The sequence below is a fragment of the Haliotis cracherodii genome, unplaced genomic scaffold (assembly GCF_022045235.1).
Source record: "Haliotis cracherodii isolate W230 unplaced genomic scaffold, xgHalCrac1.p SCAF_4, whole genome shotgun sequence".
NCBI lineage: Eukaryota > Metazoa > Mollusca > Gastropoda > Lepetellida > Haliotidae > Haliotis > Haliotis cracherodii.
The window spans coordinates 26,207,756-26,231,618 of NW_027266297.1; the positions used below are offsets into that span (position 1 = coordinate 26,207,756).

At 41.5% G+C, this 23,863-nt stretch overlaps 3 protein-coding genes across 5 annotated transcripts in view; 1 reads left to right on the top strand and 2 right to left on the bottom strand.

The window, feature by feature from the left end:
- The window catches only part of LOC139478970 (epidermal growth factor receptor substrate 15-like 1), a 47,099-nt gene extending 33,056 nt beyond the window's left edge, over positions 1-14,043 (bottom strand). For all 3 annotated transcript variants that reach the window (XM_071261687.1, XM_071261686.1, XM_071261688.1), the window contains exons 1-10: positions 14,011-14,043; positions 12,079-12,123; positions 7,904-7,993; positions 6,437-6,580; positions 5,226-5,282; positions 4,490-4,573; positions 2,667-2,768; positions 2,295-2,477; positions 1,770-1,930; positions 1,218-1,395 (exon numbers count right to left, since the gene is read on the bottom strand). In XM_071261687.1, the coding sequence (XP_071117788.1) occupies positions 1,218-1,395; positions 1,770-1,930; positions 2,295-2,477; positions 2,667-2,768; positions 4,490-4,573; positions 5,226-5,282; positions 6,437-6,580; positions 7,904-7,993; positions 12,079-12,123; positions 14,011-14,037 (1,071 nt within the window). In that variant the 5' untranslated portion in view covers positions 14,038-14,043. The remainder of the gene's footprint in view (positions 1-1,217; positions 1,396-1,769; positions 1,931-2,294; positions 2,478-2,666; positions 2,769-4,489; positions 4,574-5,225; positions 5,283-6,436; positions 6,581-7,903; positions 7,994-12,078; positions 12,124-14,010) is intronic.
- Positions 14,044-17,142: 3,099 nt separating this feature from the next.
- LOC139478206 (uncharacterized) lies at positions 17,143-17,995 on the bottom strand. The gene is made up of 2 exons (XM_071260584.1): positions 17,911-17,995; positions 17,143-17,696 (listed from the first exon to the last, which is right to left on the bottom strand). The coding sequence occupies exons 1-2, from the start codon at positions 17,993-17,995 to the stop codon at positions 17,143-17,145; spliced, it is 639 nt and encodes a 212-aa protein (XP_071116685.1).
- A 3,869-nt stretch (positions 17,996-21,864) lies between these two features.
- LOC139479349 (uncharacterized) lies at positions 21,865-22,470 on the top strand. Its single transcript, XM_071262207.1, has one exon. It carries the CDS (start codon positions 21,865-21,867, stop codon positions 22,468-22,470), a length of 606 nt encoding a protein of 201 aa, XP_071118308.1.
- The last annotated feature ends 1,393 nt before the right edge of the window (positions 22,471-23,863 follow it).

A 23,863-nucleotide genomic window follows, 5' to 3' on the forward strand; every position in this document is an offset into this window, starting at 1 on the left:
ACCAGGTGTCAGTGGTTGCTCCAGGACTGATGCCAGCTGACCGGCTGAAGCTCTCACTATACTGGAGTATAGAAGTCTCTCTCAGGTCAGTTGCCATGGTGAATGTATCAGTCCCACCAGGTGTCAGACATGTAAAATGTGCAACTAATTGATCCTTGACAAAAAAATGGTGTTCTTAGAAAATAAAGAATTATTTCATCATATAGAGGATATAACTATTCTATCTTGCTTTCTGTCATATTTCTCTCATCACGTATACATGATATGGGAGAAAGGCATATAACACAACACAAGATTAGCATGCTAGTAGGTAAGACAGTCCTACGTCTTGTAATAACTACATATACAATGTGTAAATTTCATATGATTTCCTTCTAACTCTGTCTACGACGCAGACGCACCATGGAAGCAGATGACATGAGCCATTGTTTGCAGATCTCACTAGTCACTCTTATACCCAGAGTTCATTGGGTAAACTTAATACGTCTGCCATAGAGCAGCAGGATGTGATGATTCAACACATCTTAAATAGTCCATTCAACAAATTATCTATCTCATCATACATGTCTCTCATAAACAGTCGACACATTTAGTTAAAGGTATGCCATGAAATGGTTAACTTTCACTGAGAAACGGGAAAACCATTTAAAATTTGTGTATACAGCCTATGTGAACAGTGGTTGTATGGTCCATGTTGGTGTGTGCGTGTCTGTATCCGTGTGTGCGTACGTGAGTGTGTGTGTGTGTGTGTATGTTTGGTTGGTTTGTTGTTTAACGCCGCACTCAGCAATATTCCAACTATATAACTGTGGTCTGTAAATAATCAAGTCTGGACCAGACAATCCAGTGATGGATAACATGAGCATCGATCCAAGCAAATGGGATCGATGACATGCATCAACCAAGTTAGCGAGCCTGGTATGTGTGTATGTGTGTGCATGTGCATGTGTGTGTCTTCTTGTATTACTTCAAACCAATGCTGGTTTTAATATGCTAGCCACTGAAATATCATGCCACAGTTTAACATGACTCCGAGCCGACCAGTCCTTGCTTTATCCCTGCAATGCCAAGTGCAGGGTAACAACAAGTACCATCTTTTAACATCATTTGGTTTGACAAGGCCAGGGATCAAACCCCAAACCTTCAGCTCTCCGAGCAGACACCCTATCCATTAGACCACAGAGGTGGTCCTATACACATGAAAATGTGGCACTCACCATGACTCCGAATGCAGCGGGATCAGCTCCCGTCTTGGGCCGCAGTGACGGCGGGATCATCTCCGGGGTGAGCGTCGTGGGTGGCTCCACTCCCTTCAGCTTCTGCTGCACCAGGTACATGGACAGGGCAAACTGCTCTGTGTTCAGCTTCCCAACACCGTTGATGTCAGAGAGGTTCCTGCAAGCGGAGGAAGTCAGTGAGTTGGGATCAATGCTGCTGGGGACATGATGACGACCCCTTAATTTCCATGCTTAACTTAACGAGTGAGTGAGTGAGTGAGTGAGTGAGTGAGTGAGTGAGTGAGTGAGGTTTTACGCCACTTTTAGCAATATTCCAGCAATATCACGGCGGGGGACACCAGAAATGGGCTTCACACATTGTACCCATGTCGAGAAACGAACCAGGGTCTTCGGCGTGACGAGCAAACACATTAACCACTAGGCTACTTTGTCACACACCAATTGGAATGACAGACCAAGGATAGTAATCAGGTCAAACAGCAAACAAACACGCTATCCCCCATGTTTGTAAATGACACAACTGCTTCTCACCATATATGAGCCAGTAGAGGATTGGGCAGGTTGCTCTGTACCAAGATGCTGCGCACCTCTGCCCCCGTCACGAAGCCGTCCATGTCTGTGTCCAGCTTCATGAACATCACGTCAGCGTTGGCCTTCTCCGCTGCCGTCACCACCCACGGCATGCCCCCTGCCTGTCAGACACAAGGAGAGGAATCACTGACATGACCAACATTGTAACAACAAGCAGCTTTAAGGAAGAGAATTTATGGATGTCAACTTCCTTATTATGAGGAACACAACGTTTTGGAGGATATGCTTACTCCTTCATCAGGTGAATGAATGCTATGAGGCAGAGAGCAGCTTTAGTGTTAAGGGAATCTCTGCCGATTCCTCAAAAACAGGAAGTCATTTCTTAACAAAATTGTTCAATGCCACTTCATAGATTGTCGTTATTATTACAGCATGATAACAATTTCAACAATCTCGTTTCATCACCAATTATCAGCGTTACCATGGTTATGTGACGTGTGATATATAACAAAGGAAAATGCTCACTCCTGGCCCATCTTTCTGTGGTGGTGTGGCCCGTCCAGTTTCAACCCCGGGGATACCTGGCATCACCGGCACAGCCCCTGGGAGGGTGGAGCCTGACTTACGCTTGGATGGAGGGATGAGCCCTGGGGGTATCACTGTCGGGGTGGGGTCGTTCTCTCGTGCACGGTACACCAGATGCATAGTCTGCAGACAGTATCAGTATGTCAGAACAAGGCTCAGGTACAGTAAGGTTACATGTTTACATTATTAACCAAAACCAACCCATATTGGTAAAACAACAGACCCATTATCCTATAATAATCATAATGATAATCAATATTTAAGGAAAAAACAACATCCTCAACTGAACGGCAACTGTGTTGAACCACTCACAACAGCAAACTCATCTTTATCCAAGTATCCGTCCTTGTCGATGTCACTGAGGTCCCATATTCGGCCCAGCACGTCAGTCGGCAGCTTGGAGTTGAGCAACACCTGCAACACGGGCAAAATTTCATCATGAGGGGTAACACAGAAACTACTCTCTTCCATACTCCCTCAAAGTTCTACATGTGTTCTCTAGTGAGGAATGGAGATCTCACCCTTGTGTCTGTGATATCGAATATAGCAACACGAGTCAATAAAAGATAAAAACTCTTAAGTTTGACAAAAACCAAGAGTGTATGTACCTATCGCTCTGAAACATTTTGTTGAGAGTCCAGCATTGAGTAAAACATCTACCATCAGCGTTCCCGTTTACTGCTAATTACCAGTATAAACGGGTAAAGTTAGGCTTGGACCTGCCAGTCCATTGACTGCCAGTTCCTGTAGACCGGCAAATAAAGTACCTTATAAATCTTTGCTGTTGAACAAAACATCAGTGATATTCATATAAGTACATTTTTCGAACAAAGTCAGCTTGTCTGTTACCATCAGGGTTTCCCCATGTCTATTTCTAGGTGAAATATCCATTTGTAGTAACTCTGTCTCGAAATATTAAAAAAAAAGAGAAACTTGTGACTGAAGTTTTGGTGAATGAGGTATAGATCGAACTAAGTTACTTCAGACATGACAAATTTGCACTGAACATGATGTTGAAAGAATTCAAACCAAATAATTTTCATATGTTTTTTATTTGTTAAAAGTTGCGACTGGTAAAATTTAGGGGGGGACTGACAGTTTTTAGAGTTGCCAGTCCACAAGGACTGGCAGTTTCAAAACCCAGTAGGAACACTGTACCATGATCATAGTCATGGACTAAACATGATAATTTTTGTTCATGTGTTGTGTTGTTTAAGGCTGCACTTGGCAACATTCCAGCTATATCATATGATGGCTGTCTATAAATAATGGAGACAATCCAGTGATTAATATCACAAGCACTGATCCATGCAACTGGGGTATAACGACGCATAATGGACCAGGTCACTGAGCCTTGCCACCCAATCCTGTAATATTCTTACCCGGAGTGAGTGCGTGAGTATGGTTTTATGCCGCTTTTAGCAATATTCCAGCAATATTCCAGCAATATTCCAGCAATATCACGGCGGGGGACACCAGAAATGGGGTTCACACAATGTACCCATTTTGGGAATCGAACCTGGGTCTTCGGCGTGACGAGCAAACGCTTTAACCACTTGGCTACCCAACCGCCCCTATTCTTACCCGGAGTGAGTGAGTGAATCACTGCAGGTCAAACATGATGATAGCTGACATCAAATACTGTGAATTTAAGAAATAAATGCCCCTCATGGTTTATTCTCCCTGCAGTGTTTTATTGTATGACAAACAACAACAACGAGTCGTTTGTTTCTTATATGAGATGTCAGCATCATGGACAGCCTTTTTAAGCTGTAAAAAAATATTTAGAAATTTTAATAATGACGACTCCCTGAATAGAACTCGACCTCATAAATGTTGGACAAGTCCCTTTTACGAACTGGTGGGTTAAGTTTGGTATTTCCCGCATTTTCTCACAAATCATCACGTTGATTATCTTTACTTTTTCTCCTAATACCGATTGACCTAGCCCTCCCACTTTTGGACGCGATCATTCGGCCACTGCATTTATCTGCATAGCCCAGCTACATCAATGGGGAACAACTTTCTAGACACTTCCCTCTCATAAATCCCGTCGTCCAATATATGACGTCATTAAGTTGTGAGCCCTTCATCGAGCATGTCTATCACTATTTTCACTAGTTAACCCAACTTACCGGCTTGACCTTGTCCCCTGAGAGAAGGCCATTGACCGGGCCAAGACTGTCAAACACTTGATCATACTTCGACTTTTCTGATGGCTATAAAAGACAATACAGCAATGTGAGTGTGCTGCAACTTGATTGGTAGTAAAACTAGTTAAATGAATTCACGCAGTGAAATCTTGTAGACTAATCATGAACATGATGAATACATTTCTTTCAACATGTTCAAAACTACCAGTTAGCTTTTTTCTCAAGTTCTCTAGCTCTTCCTTAAGATTTTTCAGTTTGAAAAAATGTGAAAAATGTAGTACTAACTACAATCTTGTATTCATTCCATAGAAACTCTTCCCTGTCGATTTTCTGCATTGTATCATTGAAGCTGTTGAGTTGTTTTTTCTTGTTATGAATACAAATAACAATATCCAATTTCCAATGACATCCTGTATTTTCATCAACTGTTGAATGATGCCCAGGAGTTGACATAAAATTCAAATTAAATTAACCTGGTTACATGCACTGCAAGTCTGAAATTATGCTTATCTCCAAGTGAACAGCGTTTTAACGCACAGTGGGCCAAAATGCAAAATCAAGTTATTCAATCATGATTTTTGTCAAGCCATGTCGATCTCATGTGCTCACTGACATATTTTTACATCAGACCAGTGACACACGCATATCTTGCAAGTTAACCATTAGATCATGGTTGCCATGGTTTCATGGTCACGATGACTTTCAAACTGTTTCCCACCTTTACAACCCAGGCAGAATGTGTAGGACTTTCAACAAGCACTGGTTCAACAGGACCCTGAAACAAACAGTCACAATATCACCATGCATCATCAAATGATACTCAAATGAAACACTTGTGGATACGGTGAAACATAATGAAATCAACAGAGTTGGAAAAAAACAAAAATACACTTTCTGATTTTTGTTTCTCTTTGCAGAATAAATAACATGACAGTCACAACATATGATGTCTTCTATCAAGTCTATACATGCCATAAAAAAGACATCCTCCATACATATCATATGACTATGAGACATCCTATATATAATATACCAATAACTCTTCTTGACCAGGTAAATATGGGAAAACAAAGACCCGAGGACCTGACACCTGGGGGGGTCTGACCGCCGTAGGGGTCAGGTCTGAGTAATCATTTGAGTTATAATCAAGAGTAATCATTCGTTTTGTTGCACTGAAATTCACTTAAAAGTTTCTGAAACCTTTAAACCATCATCTGTTTCCTTACAGTAACGGAGCTGCGAACCATGGAATGGTAGTACCAGACGCCATCTTGCTTTCTAGCAGTCACATGATTTGGGGGTTCTACATTGATATGTATTATTTTGTCACGTGGTAAGGAGTGAGTGAGTGAGTTGGGTTTAACGCTGCTATTAACATTATTCCAGTTATATCATATCGTGTCAGCTTATTGTGGGAGGAAAGCCCGAAGTGATGCAGGTCTCGGTGAAACCCACGAGCACGGGTATGGTGCTGACAAACCTAGAAACATAAACGTGGTAAGGATCATGCAGTGGATTTTCAAGATTCTTGACAGAGGTATAACAATGCAAGATATCCGTTATCTAGCAGGGGCCTAATATGGACACGGTAATTTCACTATTATTGGGAAGACACAATAAGTACACGTCAGTCGTTCGTTTGTCTTTTGTTTAACATTTCACTCATCAAATTTAGAGCTATATAACGGCAGTCTGTGAATAATTGACTCGGGACCACACAATCCAGTGATTGACATCATGAGCATCGATATACGCAACTGGGATACAATGACATGCATCAACCAAGTCAGCGAGCCTGACCACCCGATCCCATTAGTCTATATGATATGAGACTTCTACATGTGAGACATTCACCACATAAATGATGTACACACGACCTCCTCTCGAGACACGGTGTAACTAAAGACTGTACTACTCATCTGGACTTACGAGATTCGGCGGTGGTGTATCTACAGTGATTTTTGAAATGCTGAGGTCCTGCCCATTCTGAACCAGCGCTATCAGTTTGAGGGCGATGAAGAATCCGCTTTTCTCCAGATACCCCTTCCCAGTGGGGTCGGACAGATCCCATACCTACAACATGAAACACACCTGCACTGCAGCAATACTGCAGCAACACAGCCCAGTCTGAACAGTAAGTGAGTGAATATGGTTTAACGCCGCTTTTAGCAATATTCCAGCAATATCACGGCAGGGGACACCAGAAATGGGCTTCACACATTGTACCCATTTCGGGAATCGAACCCGGGTCTTCGGCATGACGAGCGAACGCTTTAACCACTAAGCTACCCGACCTCCCCTCCAGTCTGAACAATGCTCTACAATTAAAAATCAATTTACAAGTCTAGGCATAGAGTGATGTGAACTTGAGAATTAATAAACATGCTTATGTTTCAAATTATAGAACAGCTGGATCCCTAGACTAAGATCTAGTCTCTGAAATGAAAATATTTTTTTAGAAAAACTGTTGTTAAATTATCTTAATAAAACATAACAAACATGATAAAAAAGAGCCAAGAGACACTCTTCACTTTAACTGAAACAGTAATCTAGACTTGCCAACTATTATAGACTTGCAAGGACTGTATTGGATATACTTGTTTCAGGGTCTGTAATGACTGGCTATGGTAACCCATGTGGTGAACATGGCGGCAACAAACAAAAGGACAAGAAACATCAACAAACATGTTCTGTTCATTGCAAATCTTCATGAATTTACTGGACAAATCTTTGTTCAGGTGCATCTTATTATATAGTTACATGCATACAGTGGAATTTATATCAAGTTATTGATCTGATAGTATCCATACTGATTATAGCGTTTCTAAAATTGATTTACATGTGTCTGGAACCTAAGCCTAAATTACAGGCGACGAGAGCAATATATCATGCAAGTTGGCCGTCGTAGTGACACTTGCTGTGGATTACTGTAGCCTAAACACGCTAAAAACCTCTAACCCACCATCAGGCAAGCCAGATCAATAATGTTCCAGATAATGGACTTGTGTCAGGAATAAAAACACATTTATGGCAGAATATACACTCGTAACTTGTGAGTAAGGAGCTGTCATCCGGTTGCAAGAAATGATTTATCGGCTGACACCTGTCTCAGCCAGCACCTAGCATGCCGCTGCGCATGTTGAGGGAGATCCAGTAACCGGAGATTATCTGTCCCAAGCAAAAGCATTCACAAGCTCCTCACAGTGACAGCCCCTTCTCGATACTATCACCGCCACACTTCACAGCTCCCCACTGTGCTAGGTGGCCTGCAACCATGCATGGAGTCAAATTCGCAAATAGTTTACAAACAAGTGATGACTATCAAGACAGCCAATTCACTTCCCCCAGTTAAATTATTTAAATGTTTGTCAATTTGAATCCAAACTAAAATCTCACCTGAGACAAAATAGTGTCCGTGAGTTTTGACTTCTTGAGAAAGATAGCAGCATCGAGAGCACCTACGCTTCCTGTACCTTTAGGGTCCGCCTGGAGGAGAGAAATCCAATGTGCTAATATGGCATTTGCTGATACTGATAGGCATGGCACTGAGCTGCACTGGCTACCTGTTAGACTCAGGATCATGTTCAAGCTGATCATGTTGGTCTACAAATCGATCCATGGGCTATCCCCAGTATACCTCCAGGAACTCACTGCCCTTTACCAACCTGGCCGAACACTGAGATCTGCAAACAAACTACAGCTTGCTGTTCCACCAACCAGCAGAACAACATATGGCGACAGAACCTTCCGAAAAGCAGGCGCAACTCTATGGAATGCACTGCCCATTGATGTCAGGGGATCTTCACTGCCCCTGAACGTGTATCAGGAGCCCAAAGATGGCTGCATATTTATTGAGTGAGCATTATGTTGAACCAGCATCTTGTTTTACTCCATTTATGAACTTCAGTTCACATCTTAATGTACATGAGATTGCTTCTGAGTTCAAAATTTAAACCTCCAATACCCGTCCCTAGTCTACACAGAACATTCAGAGAAAAATGTGGAGTTTTAATGTACATCGTGAAAGAATTGACATTAAAGAACTTTAGTCCAAAAATGCAATTGTTGATAAATTCTTTGTCTGTCTGTTGCTTAACGGCACACTCATTAGTAATTCAGGTATATGACAGCTGACTGTAAATAATCAAGTCTGGATCAGACAATCCAGTGATTGACATCAAGAACATCAATCTGAGCAAGTGGAATAATATGACAAGCATCAACCAAGTCAGTGAACCAGACCACCTGATCCTGATAGTCGCCTCTTACAACAAACATGGGTTGCTGAAGATTCTAACCCGGATTTTCATGGGGCATTGATCAATTGATTAATGATTGATCATGACAGGAAATTGAAAAATCTCACAATGAAAAAACTCTTCTCCGTCTCTCCGTGGCCTAGCGGATGGCTGGATAAAGATGTTAAAAGATGGTACTTGTTGTTACCCTGCCTGGCACACAGCATTAAGAGGATAAAACAAGGACTGGTTGGCTTGGAAACAGTATACTTTGTCAGCGTGGAGTATGAATGTTAAACTGCAGCATGGTATATCAGTGGGCTAGCACCATAAAATCGGTAGTAATCCAAGCTGCTAAAACACAGACATACACACACACACACACACACACACACACACACACACACACACACACACACACACACACACACACACACACACGAACACACACACACGAACACACACACACGAACACACACGAACACACACACGAACACACACACAGTCACTATATAAGTGCAATAATCTTAAATACAACATTAAACCCCATAGCAGCTCAGCAAACCTCACCTCCCTGTAAATCATCTTACATTGAGTTATAAATAAATAAACAAAATTCCCCAACTGACCTATTAGTATTACCAGCATGCCATGTACCATACACGAATATGTGAGATGCACATATCAGAGAACCATTGCATACAGTTTGCTTGGCTCACCTCATTACATATTCAACAACTTCAAATGTCAGCTAAAGCTGACAAAAGATAGCTCCTATATGCATTAATATTCCAATACCAGCTTTCAATGGTGTGCTTCCAGAGCTCCAGATAACTTTTTGAGCAATTGACTTTTTACTCTAGGGTTTCTATCTTAATTGGGTTTTTACATTTTTCATTGTGTAACCAATATTTTTTCACTCATCTATTCATCACTCTATTGGGTTTTTCCCAAAATTAGTGAACATTTTAAGATTTTAAAAAATATGAAATAATGTTTTAGATATATGTATATAACTGTTTTGAATATATAGACTTGACTCGGTAGAAAAATTAGCTCGTAATTGTCAATGTGTTTTGGAAATTAGCTCCATTGTACGCATGCTGAAAAAGCTTCATTGGGTATTTACGAGTGCTGTTTTTATACATCTGAGTTTTTCATCAAATGTACGCGTGTCTGTACGCAAGTTAATGGAAAGTAATTGGGTTTTGAATATATATATTTTTTTTTGGGGGGGGGGGGGGGGGGGGGGGGTATTTTAGGCAAATACCCTGCTTATCTTTAGCTCTGTCTTCACATGACTAATTCCAGATATCCACTGCCATTGTTAACATGAGAGCTTTAACAAACGTCTTCAAATTTTGAACTGACAAATTTCTGGCAATTTTCTAGGACGGGTGATTCAGGAGAGGGGAGATGAAATGGGGTTGAGTATTATTGCACTTGTGTTGCAGAGTCCAAAGACGTGTAGTGACAGGCCTCAAAGTTGCGACTAAAACGGTCGCCAATTCGACCTAAATTTCAATTTGTCTACACTCTAAAATTCGGAGGTAGCCAAATGACTACCTTGAAAAATATCTTGTGGCAACTAAATTCTATTGCTTCACATTTTAAGACGCAAAAATAAATAATAGCTGATTGTGGAAAACATGTCTGCTAATAATTGTACATGCGTATAATACCTCCTAAAGTCGACAATGAAAGTCGAATGCTCACTGGATAAGCAAGGATATACCTTAACAATCTAGTAACATAAATTGCATCATTGTTTGAGTCACAAATAACAAATTTCAAGTACAGTTTCCACTAATATACAATTTCAAGACTAGTGCAATGACTTGTACATATTATAATAGTTATTTGATAAAAGATCATTTCAAATGCTTTTGGCTACCTACAATATGGGCTTGACTTCTTGATTTTACCACTGGCTACCTGGAAAAAAATACTTGTAGCCATATGGCTACTTGGTAAAAAATTTAACTTTGAGGCCTGAGTGAGTGTGTGGCTGCTTGTACTATTCCGGACTTAAGCAGGTCTTATTCAAATTATTGTCCTAGACCTCTCAGATACCATGCTGCAGTCTAACATGCTTAGCCCACTCAGACACAGTATTCTGACTCAGTGCGAACCAGTACTTATTTTAGCCCCTTAATGCAGAGCACAGGGCAGGGTAACAACAAGTACCATCTTTAATCATCTTTTGTTATAACGCGGCCAGCCTCGCGCCAGAAAACCACCACTGAACACAAATATACCCTCGACAGTATACCCTCCTGGGTGAGTGAGTGAGTATGGTTTTACGCCGCTTTTAGCAATATTCCAGCAATATCACGGCGGGGGACACCAGAAATGGGCTTCACACATTGTACCCATGTCGGGAATCGAACCCGGGTCTTCGGAGTGACGAGCGAACGCTTTAACCACTAAGCTACCCGACCGCCCCCCTCCTGGGTGAAGGTCATGCTAATGGTGCTCACTCACTCTTTTTGTATGACTCGGCCGGGGATCAAACCCCGGACCTTCCACACTCTGGGTGGACGCTCTACCACAAGACCACGGAGGCAGTGGATCATTAAATGTGCCAAGTTGGGTATCTTTTCATGGCATCGGCGTAAAAGCAGATAAACATTCTCTTTTTTCTACTTGGACAGTGCCAAACAGTTGTAAAAATGACAGCCACCCTAATAACCATGATGAGCATGCAAACACTTCACATGCTTAAGACCCAGTGGATTAGTCTAAATAGCCAAAAGGTTTCAAATAATTCTAGACAGCAAGTTTAAAAAAATGAAGGCCAAACATGGCCTTTGCCTGCTGTGTGAGCTTTGCTGTTTTATTACCATGGTTACAGCTGACAGCAGTCAGCAATGTGCACATTCAGACTGAAACCTGAAGCAGGCACAACACCGATTGACCGTCACATCAGCTAGTGCATTGATCAACACTACTGGGGCTGGGATATCACAAACTGCCATTTCAACACCATTGCCATGGTAACTCAAGTCAGCATGGCACGGTCATGATCAGAACTTGAGAGTATACCCATGGATCATCCATGCAAAGTTTCATCACTTGAATGATTTGGAGTGAAAAGTGCAGACTGAACGTGCACTGCGCTTTCATAGTGCTTACGGGAAACACTATGATGGGAAATCCAAAACACAGAGATTACCAGAACGAGTGAAAGGCATGGTCGTTGGTAATTAGGTATTTTGCCTTTAAGCAAAATTTATCTTTTGGAGAAGTATACAATGTAATACATTTATGGTGAACAAGGAAGGTAGACGGCAGATAACTAGTGACAACGAAGAAAGGTTGTTTGTCACCAACCTGTTGGTAGTAGCCTTCATACACTCCAATGTGACTGCCCACGATCTGAAAAGAATCACATTCTCTTATTATAATCAAGATAACAACAAATATTGTCAGGCCATACAAAATACATCAAGTCTTTGTCTAGCTCTTAACTATATCAAGTGAACAGCTGTAAAATTCTACAATACTTACATCATTGTATATGTGAATTTTGTGACAAAATTCTAACGTTACAGAGTTTTTCCTTTCCACTTCCTACCACTTCCTATCATGCCCATTCCAGCAATAATAGCTTTCTTCCTTTTTAACACAGCCCTCTTCTTTCACATATGGTTGCTCATCATGTCGCAGAAACTCGCTTTGGAAAAACAAAGTCAGCAAGTATGGCTGTCATTTAGAATCCATTTAATGCATCCTCTTTTAATTTAAAAATTGAGGCTCTTGAATAATGGCAAACCCATCCCATATTCCTGTAAATTGAGGCAAAGTCGCTGATTCATTGCAATTTGCAAAATCAGCTATGTTAGCAGCAAGTAACCTGTGAGCAACTGTGCACCAACAACTAAGTTAGTTTGTGATTAAATATGATGATAATGATGTTAACCAAATCTATTGTTCTACATACATCAACAATATTATGTACCATACGTCATTGTACATATCATAGAGTAAAGATCCACACAATCAATCGTGCAATGATCACACAGTCATGTCGATGCATGGTGTGATTTGTCTTCAAATAACACATTGAAACTGCTTAGTGCTACATCTGTCCAAAGAAATGTATGTCTATGTATGACAGATGAATGATTAATAATATTACCATTGGCTGACAAGCATCAAACCAAGTATGTCATCAATGAATATGTTTATCTACAACGTTTACTTTATTTGAATATGTTTTTTTAACATGGGTCTGCTTTCGTGAATCTGTGACCAGTAATGGGATATTTTTGCCAAACTATTGTAGCCGCTTTCACCAAGACAGGATCATTTTCGCATAACCTTATCATGTTCATGCAACTACCAAACAGTCATGCCTTATGAGAATCACATCCATTAAATGTTAACAAATGTGTTGAACAGTTCATTGGACAAATATATACATAAATAAATGCTTCCAGGTTCACAATATTGAAAGATTTGGGTGAAAATCTAATAATTATATCATTGTGGCCTTACAAACCTAAACAAAATGTTTTCCCCAATGCATGAACACATTTGAATAGTCAAAAGTCAGTGTTAAGTCACACAAATATATATATATATATATATATATGTAGGTAGGTAAATCCATCACAATATACAAATAATTAAACAATCATAACATTTTGACATGCTGGTGAGGTAAGAAATCCGAACAGCTAGGCCTACTTTTGGGCCCTTCTTTTAACACAAAATATCTGCAAGAGAGGCCAAGTGAGACATGCGTTGAATACAAGCGTTATTGGAAACAAGACCATAACTGAAATTAGAACAGCAAGACAGCTTGACATTTAGTTGAGCATCTTGAGTATGAAGGATATTTCAGTTTCTACACTTGAGCAGACGAAGTGACATGACTCTGACAGCGACAAGAGCCTACAGTATGTCATTAGTGAGCAACATGGCGAAAATAACTTCAAGTTTCGTGGCATTACCGCTTAAATCTTACAGAATATATGCATATACAAAAACGAAGAAATAAATATTATCAATAATCCAAAGGGCTTAATTACTACGCAGAAATACCGCATCACGAACTTAGATGACACTCGAGATGATCGTCCTCCAATTTACCGTTCAAATTTCATCTAATCGCTTGGCCTCATCAATTATGAACATGTCATCAGACGATCTGATGTAATGCAAATTCAATTTCTACTTAAGCTCACAAGGTGTCTTGACAGAATCACGTGCATATGCATGGAGAATAACCATTTAATACCACTATCAAATCGAACGAACCTGAGCAAGCGGTGGGACTGCCGCCATGATTCTTGCCAGTTAAACTGCATAGAATAAATGACGATTCGTGATTGGTCAAACAATTGAAAGGTCAAAGGGTAAAGGGAGGCGTGTCAACTGTATTGGGATTGAATAACAAATAGTCATTTTAAATAACGTTTCCCTTTCATGGTATTTTCTGCTGCTCACATAGAGATATGCCAGGAATAAATCTGCCGACATCGCAACAGATAATAAATTAGATATGTTAATACCTTCATCGCGACGAACTGATCGGACCTCATCTGTGATCGATGATCTGTTTATTATCAACCACACCCTGTGTGACTGTATTTTTCCCGCCCCCAAGTACGCAGAGTCTGTTTTAAGAAAGTCTCTAATTCAGGCATCATTAAAGAAACAATTTCAAAAGTCAGTTAAGCTATCTGGGATCTGTAAATGCAATACTCTGCCATTTCGCAGAAAATATTTCTCTTATTTGACTGTACGGTTACTGGGTCGCGAATCACTGTTATTTGTTTAAATGGAACATGTCACCTAAATGATCAACTCTGTTGAGAGTGAGTGAGACAGCGTCATAGTTACGAGTGACGATTTAGCGAGTGAGTGACCGCGTGTGGGGTTTTTCTTAGTGAGTGTTTTGTTTGGTTTGTTGTTTAACGCTGCACTTAGCACTGGTGAATGTTCCACCTATATGATGGCGGTCTGTCAATAATCGAGTCTGGACCAGACAACCCAGTGATTGACATCATGGGCATCATCTACGGATTTGTAAAGTCATAAAGTAAAACCAACACCAAGTTCAACATAGTACGTACAAGAAATCAAGAACAAACCAGATCATGTAGAGTGATCATCCACTGAGCTTCCTCTTGAACGTGAAGGAAGGAAGTTCTAAGAGTGTTAAAGTGCATATCACCCTATACCACTGCTTCAACATAGAGTTATCCTGTACTCTCTCAGACTGAATATATGAGTTTTGCTATCCGTGGTACATTATGTGAATAAAAAGGTACTGCCACTCGAAATGTAACCATTCGAAGCATGTACTGTAAATCATGAAATTAACGCGAGCGTGAATTAAATGCGAAAAATGGGAGTGGTCTTTGTTCGCATTTATGAAACTTCGGATTTATGCCTCCTAAATTACACACTTTGGTACTGTGCCGTACTTCAATTGATTTTTCGCAATCCTCGGCATACTTTTACACAAGAATAGACTGCTTGCCATATAAAACAACTTTTACATATATGTTTTACAGATAATTATCAAACACGCATTTTCATGTAAACATTGCACCGATATCTGGTCAGTGAACGTGTTTGCCTGCAAGGACGAGAGTCATATAGTCCATGCATGGGTTGGATAATTTCAGTTAATTCACATCGAGAGTGCCTTGTCAGCATTAGTACGGCTTTGGTGCTGAGAAAAACAAGGATCACAATCAGGATGAATTGGGATTCGAATGGACAGTTTTAGGATCCTGACACGCCTAAGGGACGCAACTGTGCAAAGCGAATAGTGAAGTCTTAGACCACTTGGAAATCCGTGCAAAACGACAAAAAAGTTATTATATAACTAGTACATGCATAACATTATATGAAACATTATCTATATATTTCTCCTTGCCACACACAAATGTAAAGCAACGCCAATGTGAAGTCTCTGTAAAGACTGAGGTCGGATTTACAGTGGAACTTCGTAGTTTGGTTCATTGAATGTAGAATACATAACTGAAATAGTAAAAGCTTTGTCGTGAATGTGATTTCAACGAATGGGGATTTTATTCACAACGCACGGTACTATATGTATATATACTACTCAAAAGAAGTTAAGGATCACCCACTTCTTTCATATTGGTAATGTTAATCTGTCATGGCATGAGAGATTAACTATTGTAATATGGAAGAATCAGATGATTCGTAACTTCTTTTGAGTAGTATATATAGATGATGAGTAGCCGGTATGATCTCATCCTCGTTTATCTAGTGTATTATATATCCATTCTACTTTGATTTATTATAATAGAATGACGATATAACCTGGACGCTCTCTTTGATCTCGCCTCCAACCATGCTAGAAATCTTCATTCACCAGTCTGTCTGATCTAAACATGCATATAGTCCTTCATTAATATTACTGTTCTATTTCTGATGATATGCCTTTTCCCGGACTGTGTAAAGCCCTTTCCTCTAATATCTTATTGATCTTATTGTTGTATGCTATTGAGTTATAGATGTTTACAACAGATTTAATAGCATTTCAGTATTTTATATGCAACGATGTGTCCGCTTAGGTTTGAAAGAAAGCCAAATATGGCTTAGACTTGTCATCGTTCTATCCCGAAAGCTGGCATGGAGCTGACAGGCTAAAGACTTTAAGGAGGATAATTCTGTATTCGCACTCACGATCAACGGATCCTGGCACTGAAAAGGGACACAATTCTGAGAAGCGAAGTGCGGCGCCGTAAAGCACTTGGCCAACCAAGCCTCATACAGTTATTACAGAAACAGGACGAAATAGCAAAGTGAGCTTGTGTGAACCATTTGTTACGCGGTACTTATCGAAACCTGTACTGTCAACAATGTTGTTTGTTGTTTAACGCTGCACTCAGCAATATTCCAGTTATATGACGGAGGTCTGTATATAATCGAGTCTGGACCAGACAATCCAGTGATTGACATCATGAGCATCGGTCCATGTTTTTGGGAAACGATGACGTGCATCAACAGTCAGATATCCTGACCACCCAATCCCGTTATATTCGCCTCTTACGACAAGTATGGGTTGTTGAAGACCAATTCTAACCCGAATATTCACTGGTAATCAACAACGTTGTGATTAGACACATGCCTTAATGTGAGTGAGTATGGTCTTCCGCCACTTTTAGCAATATTCCAGCAATATCACGGCGGGGGACACCAGAAATAGGCTTCACACATTGTCTCCATGTTGGGAATCGAACCTGGGTCTTCGGCGTGACGGGCGAACACTTTAACCACTGGGCTACCCCACTGCCCCTCATTCCTTAGTAGATTGGCTGAATGAAAAGCAACAGTTTATGTGAAACAAACAACACAGATGTGGTTCTTGAAGTATCATTTTGATTTATAAACAAACAATGACATACATTAAAATTTGTTTCTTCTAAAAAGTTTGCTCAAACGACTAAAAAACGAGTTCGACCTCTGAACATGGGCTGAGCTTGATATTACGTCGTTATTTGAGGACATATTACGTCGAGGGAGTTCCTGATGGCACCCTTTGGGGATATTGTCCTTTCTATGACGCAACACACTGCTTGATTGGTTCAACTGATCCAAGCACGTGGTCTGGGAAAGTCCAACACCTTCGCCGCCTGCTACATATGCAGGAAGTCCCTTATCTTTCAACTTGTCAACCTCCTTCACCAAGCGATTCGCCTGCTCCCCGAGAGAGACTTTCTGGTCCGAGAGTTGTCTGACTTGTTTCTGAAGATGGAGGTTGTTCATGTCCAGAGATTGAATACGGAGTCCAGCATCTCGGAGATCAACGCGGAGAGTGTCCGCCTCGGCCAGGACATCCTTTAGCTGCACGTGGAGCTCGTGCTCCTTGGCGTGTTTGTTCTCCTTAACACAGTCCATCGGCTCGGGGCGGATGGGAGTTGGCTTGATTGTGGCAAACTTTGGAGCCGAATAATGAAATTCTGAAATATAAACATATACATTTCATACCTGACACGGTTTGACAAAATCATGTTTATGTAGTGAGCTGAGTATTCTTTGACTGGTTGGGAAACGCGCGGTCTTTGTGAACCCTGATTAAGGCAAATTGATAGAAACAAATTGGTTTCGGAATCAACCTTGATAGGTAACTTTAGATTCTAATATGTTTAAAAACGTATATCATAGTACACCTACCTATTGGTTCTGTAGGAGCAAAACATTCCGCCACCTCGGGATCGAACCCCTCACACTCGGACTTCGACAGTCTGACGACCGACATTTTGGTCTCCGCGAATGACTGGAAAAAAGTATAGTATTTATATGAGATTTGAAAGATGTATTTTACTTGATCAAACAGGACCATGTATATAACAAATAGCTCAGGACAAATGGGGATTAGAACTGAAGTTCGATTTTCATGACATGACTTAAAACATAATCAATACATTGTTGCATTATCTTACCTTTGAAACGCTTGTCGACTGTAGAATATTTCCGTAGCGGTATAAAACTCGAGATACGTGATCCGTGTCTTGTTGCTGCTGCAGTATTGCTTAGACAATGACGGACAATAGCGTGACGTCATTATACTCATAGTGACGTCATAGTTACCGAGAAATCGGACGTTTCCGTTGCAGTACTTTCTGTCATTCGGTGTACCTCTGTGCGTGGATGTTCTGAATGTATCACACAGTCCATCTTCATGAAATTTGGCTTGGAGAAAATATAAGTAAATAAAGAATAGGCAGTACATGTTAGGGCTTTCCCTCTCGCTGCAATGATGTATTGCTCTTCCATTCGTGACCAACTCATGTTATTCCGGGACAAGACGATATTGCAGGTTACGGAAAGGGGCGAGCGGTGACAAATGAGGGGGACGAGTCATCTTGCAGGTTACGGAAAGGGGCGAGAGGTGACGAATGAAAGGGACGAGTCTTCTTGCAGGTTAGGAAAGGGGCGAGTGGTGACGAATGAGGGGGACGAGTCTTCTTGCAGGTTACGGAAAGGGGCGAGTGGTGACGAATGTTGCTTTTCGTGCCTTTGCTTTACTTCATATGCATGCAGTGGTGGATCTGGGGGAGGGTTTGTTGGGGGTGTCGGGGAGAGGAAACCCCGCGGGTTTTTTAAATCCTGGATCCGTGCCTATCATGTACACACTATGTTTCTGTGTCAGTGGAACCGTCATTAAGTAAACAAGACGGAAAAACAACAAGGAAATGTTTAAACAGTGGTTGCAGATTGTATTTCATTGTTGTGATAATAATGCCTTGTGTTGCAAGCATTCAGCTGCGGTCAAAGGTAAGTAACTCTGTCGGACATATGTTTAAATCATCCACAGTTAATTCCCTTTGTTTGGGCATAATAAAATTGCGTTGATCACGGACCCTGTTATCAAAATCTAAGTGCTGAACTCACTACATTTGCATTTCCCACCTCTACAATCTCATTTTTTAGGCAGAAGTATCTGAAGGCGAACCCAGGCTCCAACATACTGAAATATTATAGAGAAAAACAAATGTTTTTTATCCGTTGTACATTTACGAATGCTTCAAGCAAATATTTCGCATTCATTCAGTTTATGCATTGCATTTATATTAATATTGCAACATTTTGTGGTATCGAAGTGTCGATATTTTCAGAGGTGAATAGCAACAGAAAAAGTAATTAATCCGCTTTGGGGAATTAAAGATGAAAGTCCATCTAATGTCACGACACGTCGGGGGAAAACGATGATGAGTGTTTTGGAAGCTCCGAATATATATATTCCTCTATTTCAAGATACATGTATATTTTCCATTGTAAGTTAAGATAGCTGAAACTTTTTATTGTTCTGTTTACTGCAGGTTGAACATCCGCTTCAATGGAGGTGAAAATATGTCGTCAATATACTGCTGTGTAGAACACTAAATCTTTGACTCCACAAACAACATTTTATCGCGGCATTTCTGGTCAAGAGTTGTTTAAACATCGCTGGATTAGAACGCGTTACTGAAATAAAAGTTCAAATCCTGTCATCTCATTACTGTCTGAATCACTGCTGTTTCTCCAGACTGGCCATTATTGTGTAATTTCAGGGGGCACGGGTGGCCAAGTCGTCTAAGGCGCCGCGATTCGCTGTGCAGAGTTGCGTCCCTTGGGCACGCCAGTAACCTATGATTGTGGGTTCGAATCCCGGTTCGCCCCGATTATGTTTCTAGGTTTGTCAGCACCATACCGTGCTCGTGGGTTTCACCGAAGTGGTAATCGTCTAAGACCTGCATCACTTCGGACTTTCCTCCCACATTAAGCTGACACGCCATGATATAACTAGGTTACTGTTAAACCCAACTCACCCACTATTGTGTAATTTCATGATGCTTTTTTTATCAACTTAGATTTACCAGTCAAGTAAATATGTTTTTACGGTAGAGCCACCCATAAACCATTGCTGTATGCAATTCAAGTGTCGATGTCTTCTGAGAGATTAAAGACAAATGGCCATCTACTTCATGGCAAAACGACCCATGAAGATCCGGCTAGAATTGGTCTTCAGCAACACATGCTTGCCGTAAAAGGCGACTATGCTTGTCGTAAGAGGTGACTAACGGGATCGGGTGGTCAGACTCGCTGACTTGGTTGATGCATGTCATTGATCCCAATTGCGTGGATCGATGTTCATGATATCAATCACTGGATTGTCTGGTCCAGACTCGATTGTTTACAAACCGCCGTCATATAGCTGGAATATTGCTGAGCGCGGCGTTCAACAGCAAACCAACCAGCCAACATATGGTTATACGGTGGGGATCCTAACTGTGTCCAAGTTATAAAATACATGTATTGCTGAGTGCGGCGTTAAACAACAAACTCACTCACTCACTCATGGCAAAACAGGGTAAGGCATATGGGCAAATGATGAAGGTTGTTATTCTGTCTTTTGACTGCAGATTGACGAATCTATTTCGCACTGACACAGAGGAAAAGCGAGGAACTTCCCCTTTAATGGAAATAAAACGTTTCGTCAATCATCTGCTATGTTGGAAAGCAAACATGTGACTCCACACACAACATTGTGCTTTGTGCAAACGAAACCCCTCAGACGTTCATAGTTGCATATATGGCGAAAGGTTGCATTAACTTTGCTGGTTTGAAGCACGCGTTACTGAAATAGAAGTTAAGAAAGCTGTTATTTTATGACAGTCTGATATAACTAAAATGGTGCTCGAAACATGATGATCCGCTGGATTATTGTGGACCTATTTCCTAATATTGCTATATTGTGTGTACGGTTCGAAAGACACGGCGCTACAAATCCAATCAGGATTTATTCTATCATAATGTGCGAGTCTTGTTGAGCGTCAAAAGTAACTGATATGGGAGATGGTGATAGTGACGTCACTTCCCAGATGAAGCTATGATATACAAAGCGAATGGGGCCAGGGTATTTTTCGTGATGGGGAGAGGGCGCATATACAACAGGATTTGACAAAGCGTATTCACTCAGTCAGTTGAACCGGAAGAGTTTCACACAATTGATTATATTCAGTTTCACTGTCAACATATATATTAAATCATGCTTTGATCATATTCCCTGTTTGAAACATGGACACATCTTATATTAGCAGAACATACTGAAATATTGTCGTTCCCTATAGAATATTCGGAATATACATATTACTTTACGTTATTTCAATGGGCCATTTAACAAGTCTTAAGAGGCAATCAAATTAGAACATTAATCACTGTCGGAAAGATAATAAATATGAGGGGTGGTTGGCAAGTTCTGAGTCTCACTAGGAACAGTGCCCACCAGACTGTTTGCATGAATAAGTTAAATGCTTTCCACGCATTTGAACCAAATACCAGGCAGTATATTTATTATATACATCAGCGTGAAAGACTGAGTTTTCCGAAGTTGAGAAAAGTGAAGTTTTAATTGCACTAATCATAACACTTTGACGGAACTATTGTCACACAAGAGTTACTTCCCCGCAAATCATCTCCCTTTATTGTAAATGTCTTAAGCTCCTCGTGACTGGGAAAAAGGAGATATTTTCATGAGGGGCCACTATTTTTGCAGGCATCAAGATTACCAAGGTGACAAAGGTGACCTGGTATTCCCAGTCTTCCCTGTCACAATGTGCCACAGCTCCAGTGTTCCCAGTCACAATGTGCCACAGCTCCAGTATTCCCAGTCACGATGTGCCACAGCTCCAGTATTCCCAGTCAGAATGTGCCACAGCTCCAGTATTCCCAGTCACAATGTGCCACAGCTCCAGTGTTCCCAGTCACAATGTGCCACAGCTCCAGTGCTCCCAGTCACAATGTGCCACAGCTCCAGTATTCCCAGTCACAATGTGCCACAGCTCCAGTATTCCCAGTCACAATGTGTCACAGCTCCAGTATTCCTTGTCACAATGTGCCACAGCTCCAGTGTTCCCAGTCACGATGTGCCACAGCTCCAGTATTCCCAGTCACAATGTGCCACAGCTCCAGTGTTCCCAGTCACAATGTGCCACAGCTCCAGTATTCCCAGTCACAATGTGCCACAGCTCCAGTATTCCTAGTCACAATGTGCCACAGCTCCAGTGTTCCCAGTCACAATGTGTCACAGCTCCAGTATTCCCAGTCACAATGTGCCACAGCTCCAGTGTTCCTAGTCACAATGTGCCACAGCTCCAGGGTACCCAGTCACAATGTGTCACAGCTCCAGTATTCCTAGTCACAATGTGCCACAGCTCCAGTATTCCTAGTCACAATGTGTCACAGCTCTAGTGTTCCCAGTCACAATGTGCCACAGCTCCAGTATTCCCAGTCACAATGTGCCACAGCTCCAGTGTTCCCAGTCACAATGTGCCACAGCTCACGTGTTCCCAGTCACAATGTGCCACAGCTCCAGTGTTCCTAGTCACAATGTGTCACAGCTCCAGTATTCCCAGTCACAATGTGCCACAGCTCCAGTATTCCCAGTCACAATGTGCCACAGCTCCAGTATTCCTAGTCACAATGTGCCACAGCTCCAGTATTCCCAGTCAAAATGTGCCACAGCTCCAGTATTCCCAGTCACAATGTGCCACAGCTCCAGTATTCCTAGTCACAATGTGCCACAGCTCCAATATTCCCAGTCACAATGTGCCACAGCTCCAGTGTCCCTAGTCACAATGTGCCACAGCTCCAGTATTCCCAGTCACAATGTGCCACAGCTCCAGTATTCCTAGTCACAATGTGCCACAGCTCCAGTATTCCCAGTCACAATGTGCCACAGCTCCAGTATTCCCAGTCACAATGCGTCACAGCTCCAGTGTTCCTAGTCACAATGTGCCACAGCTCCAGTATTCCCAGTCACAATGTGCCACAGCTCCAGTATTCCTAGTCACAATGTGCCACAGCTCCAGTATTCCCAGTCACAATGTGCCACAGCTCCAGTGTTCCTAGTCACAATGTGCCACAGCTCCAGTATTCCTAGTCACAATGTGCCACAGCTCCAGTGTTCCCAGTCACAATGTGCCACAGCTCCAGTATTCCCAGTCACAATGTGCCACAGCTCCAGTATTCCCAGTCACAATGTGCCACAGCTCCAGTATTCCTAGTCACAATGTGCCACAGCTCCAGTGTTCCTAGTCACAATGTGCCACAGCTCCAGTATTCCCAGTCACAATGTGCCACAGCTCCAGTATTCCTAGTCACAATGTGCCACAGCTCCAGTGTTCCCAGTCACAATGTGCCACAGCTCCAGTGTTCCTAGTCACAATGTGCCACAGCTCCAGTATTCCCAGTCACAATGTGCCACAGCTCCAGTATTCCCAGTCACAATGTGCCACAGCTCCAGTGTTCCTAGTCATAATGTGCCACAGCTTCAGTATTCCTAGTCACAATGTGCCACAGCTCCAGTATTCCTAGTCACAATGTGCCACAGCTCCAGTATTCCCAGTCACAATGTGCCACAGCTCCAGTATTCCCAGTCACAATGTGCCACAGCTCCAGTGAACCCACAGATCCACAATGTTCCCAGTCTCAAAGCAAGGGCAATTTATCCATGGCATGAATTTTTCTGAAATATTTTTTTCTAGTCAACCCAATATTCCATGCAACTGCAAAAATAATCATTATCAATGCGAACATACAACAAAACATATCGGATCATGTGATGTCATTTATTTCATGAACA

Bases quoted from the DNA above. Each gene is read 5' to 3' on its own strand.
- LOC139478206 (XM_071260584.1), bottom strand. From the start codon at position 17,995: ATGTCGGTCGTCAGACTGTCGAAGTCCGAGTGTGAGGGGTTCGATCCC. The intron at 17,697-17,910 runs GTAGGTGTACTA...TTTATATTTCAG, and splicing joins TGCTCCTACAGAACCAATAG to AATTTCATTATTCGGCTCCA.
- LOC139479349 (XM_071262207.1), top strand. From the start codon at position 21,865: ATGTGCCACAGCTCCAGTATTCCCAGTCACGATGTGCCACAGCTCCAG.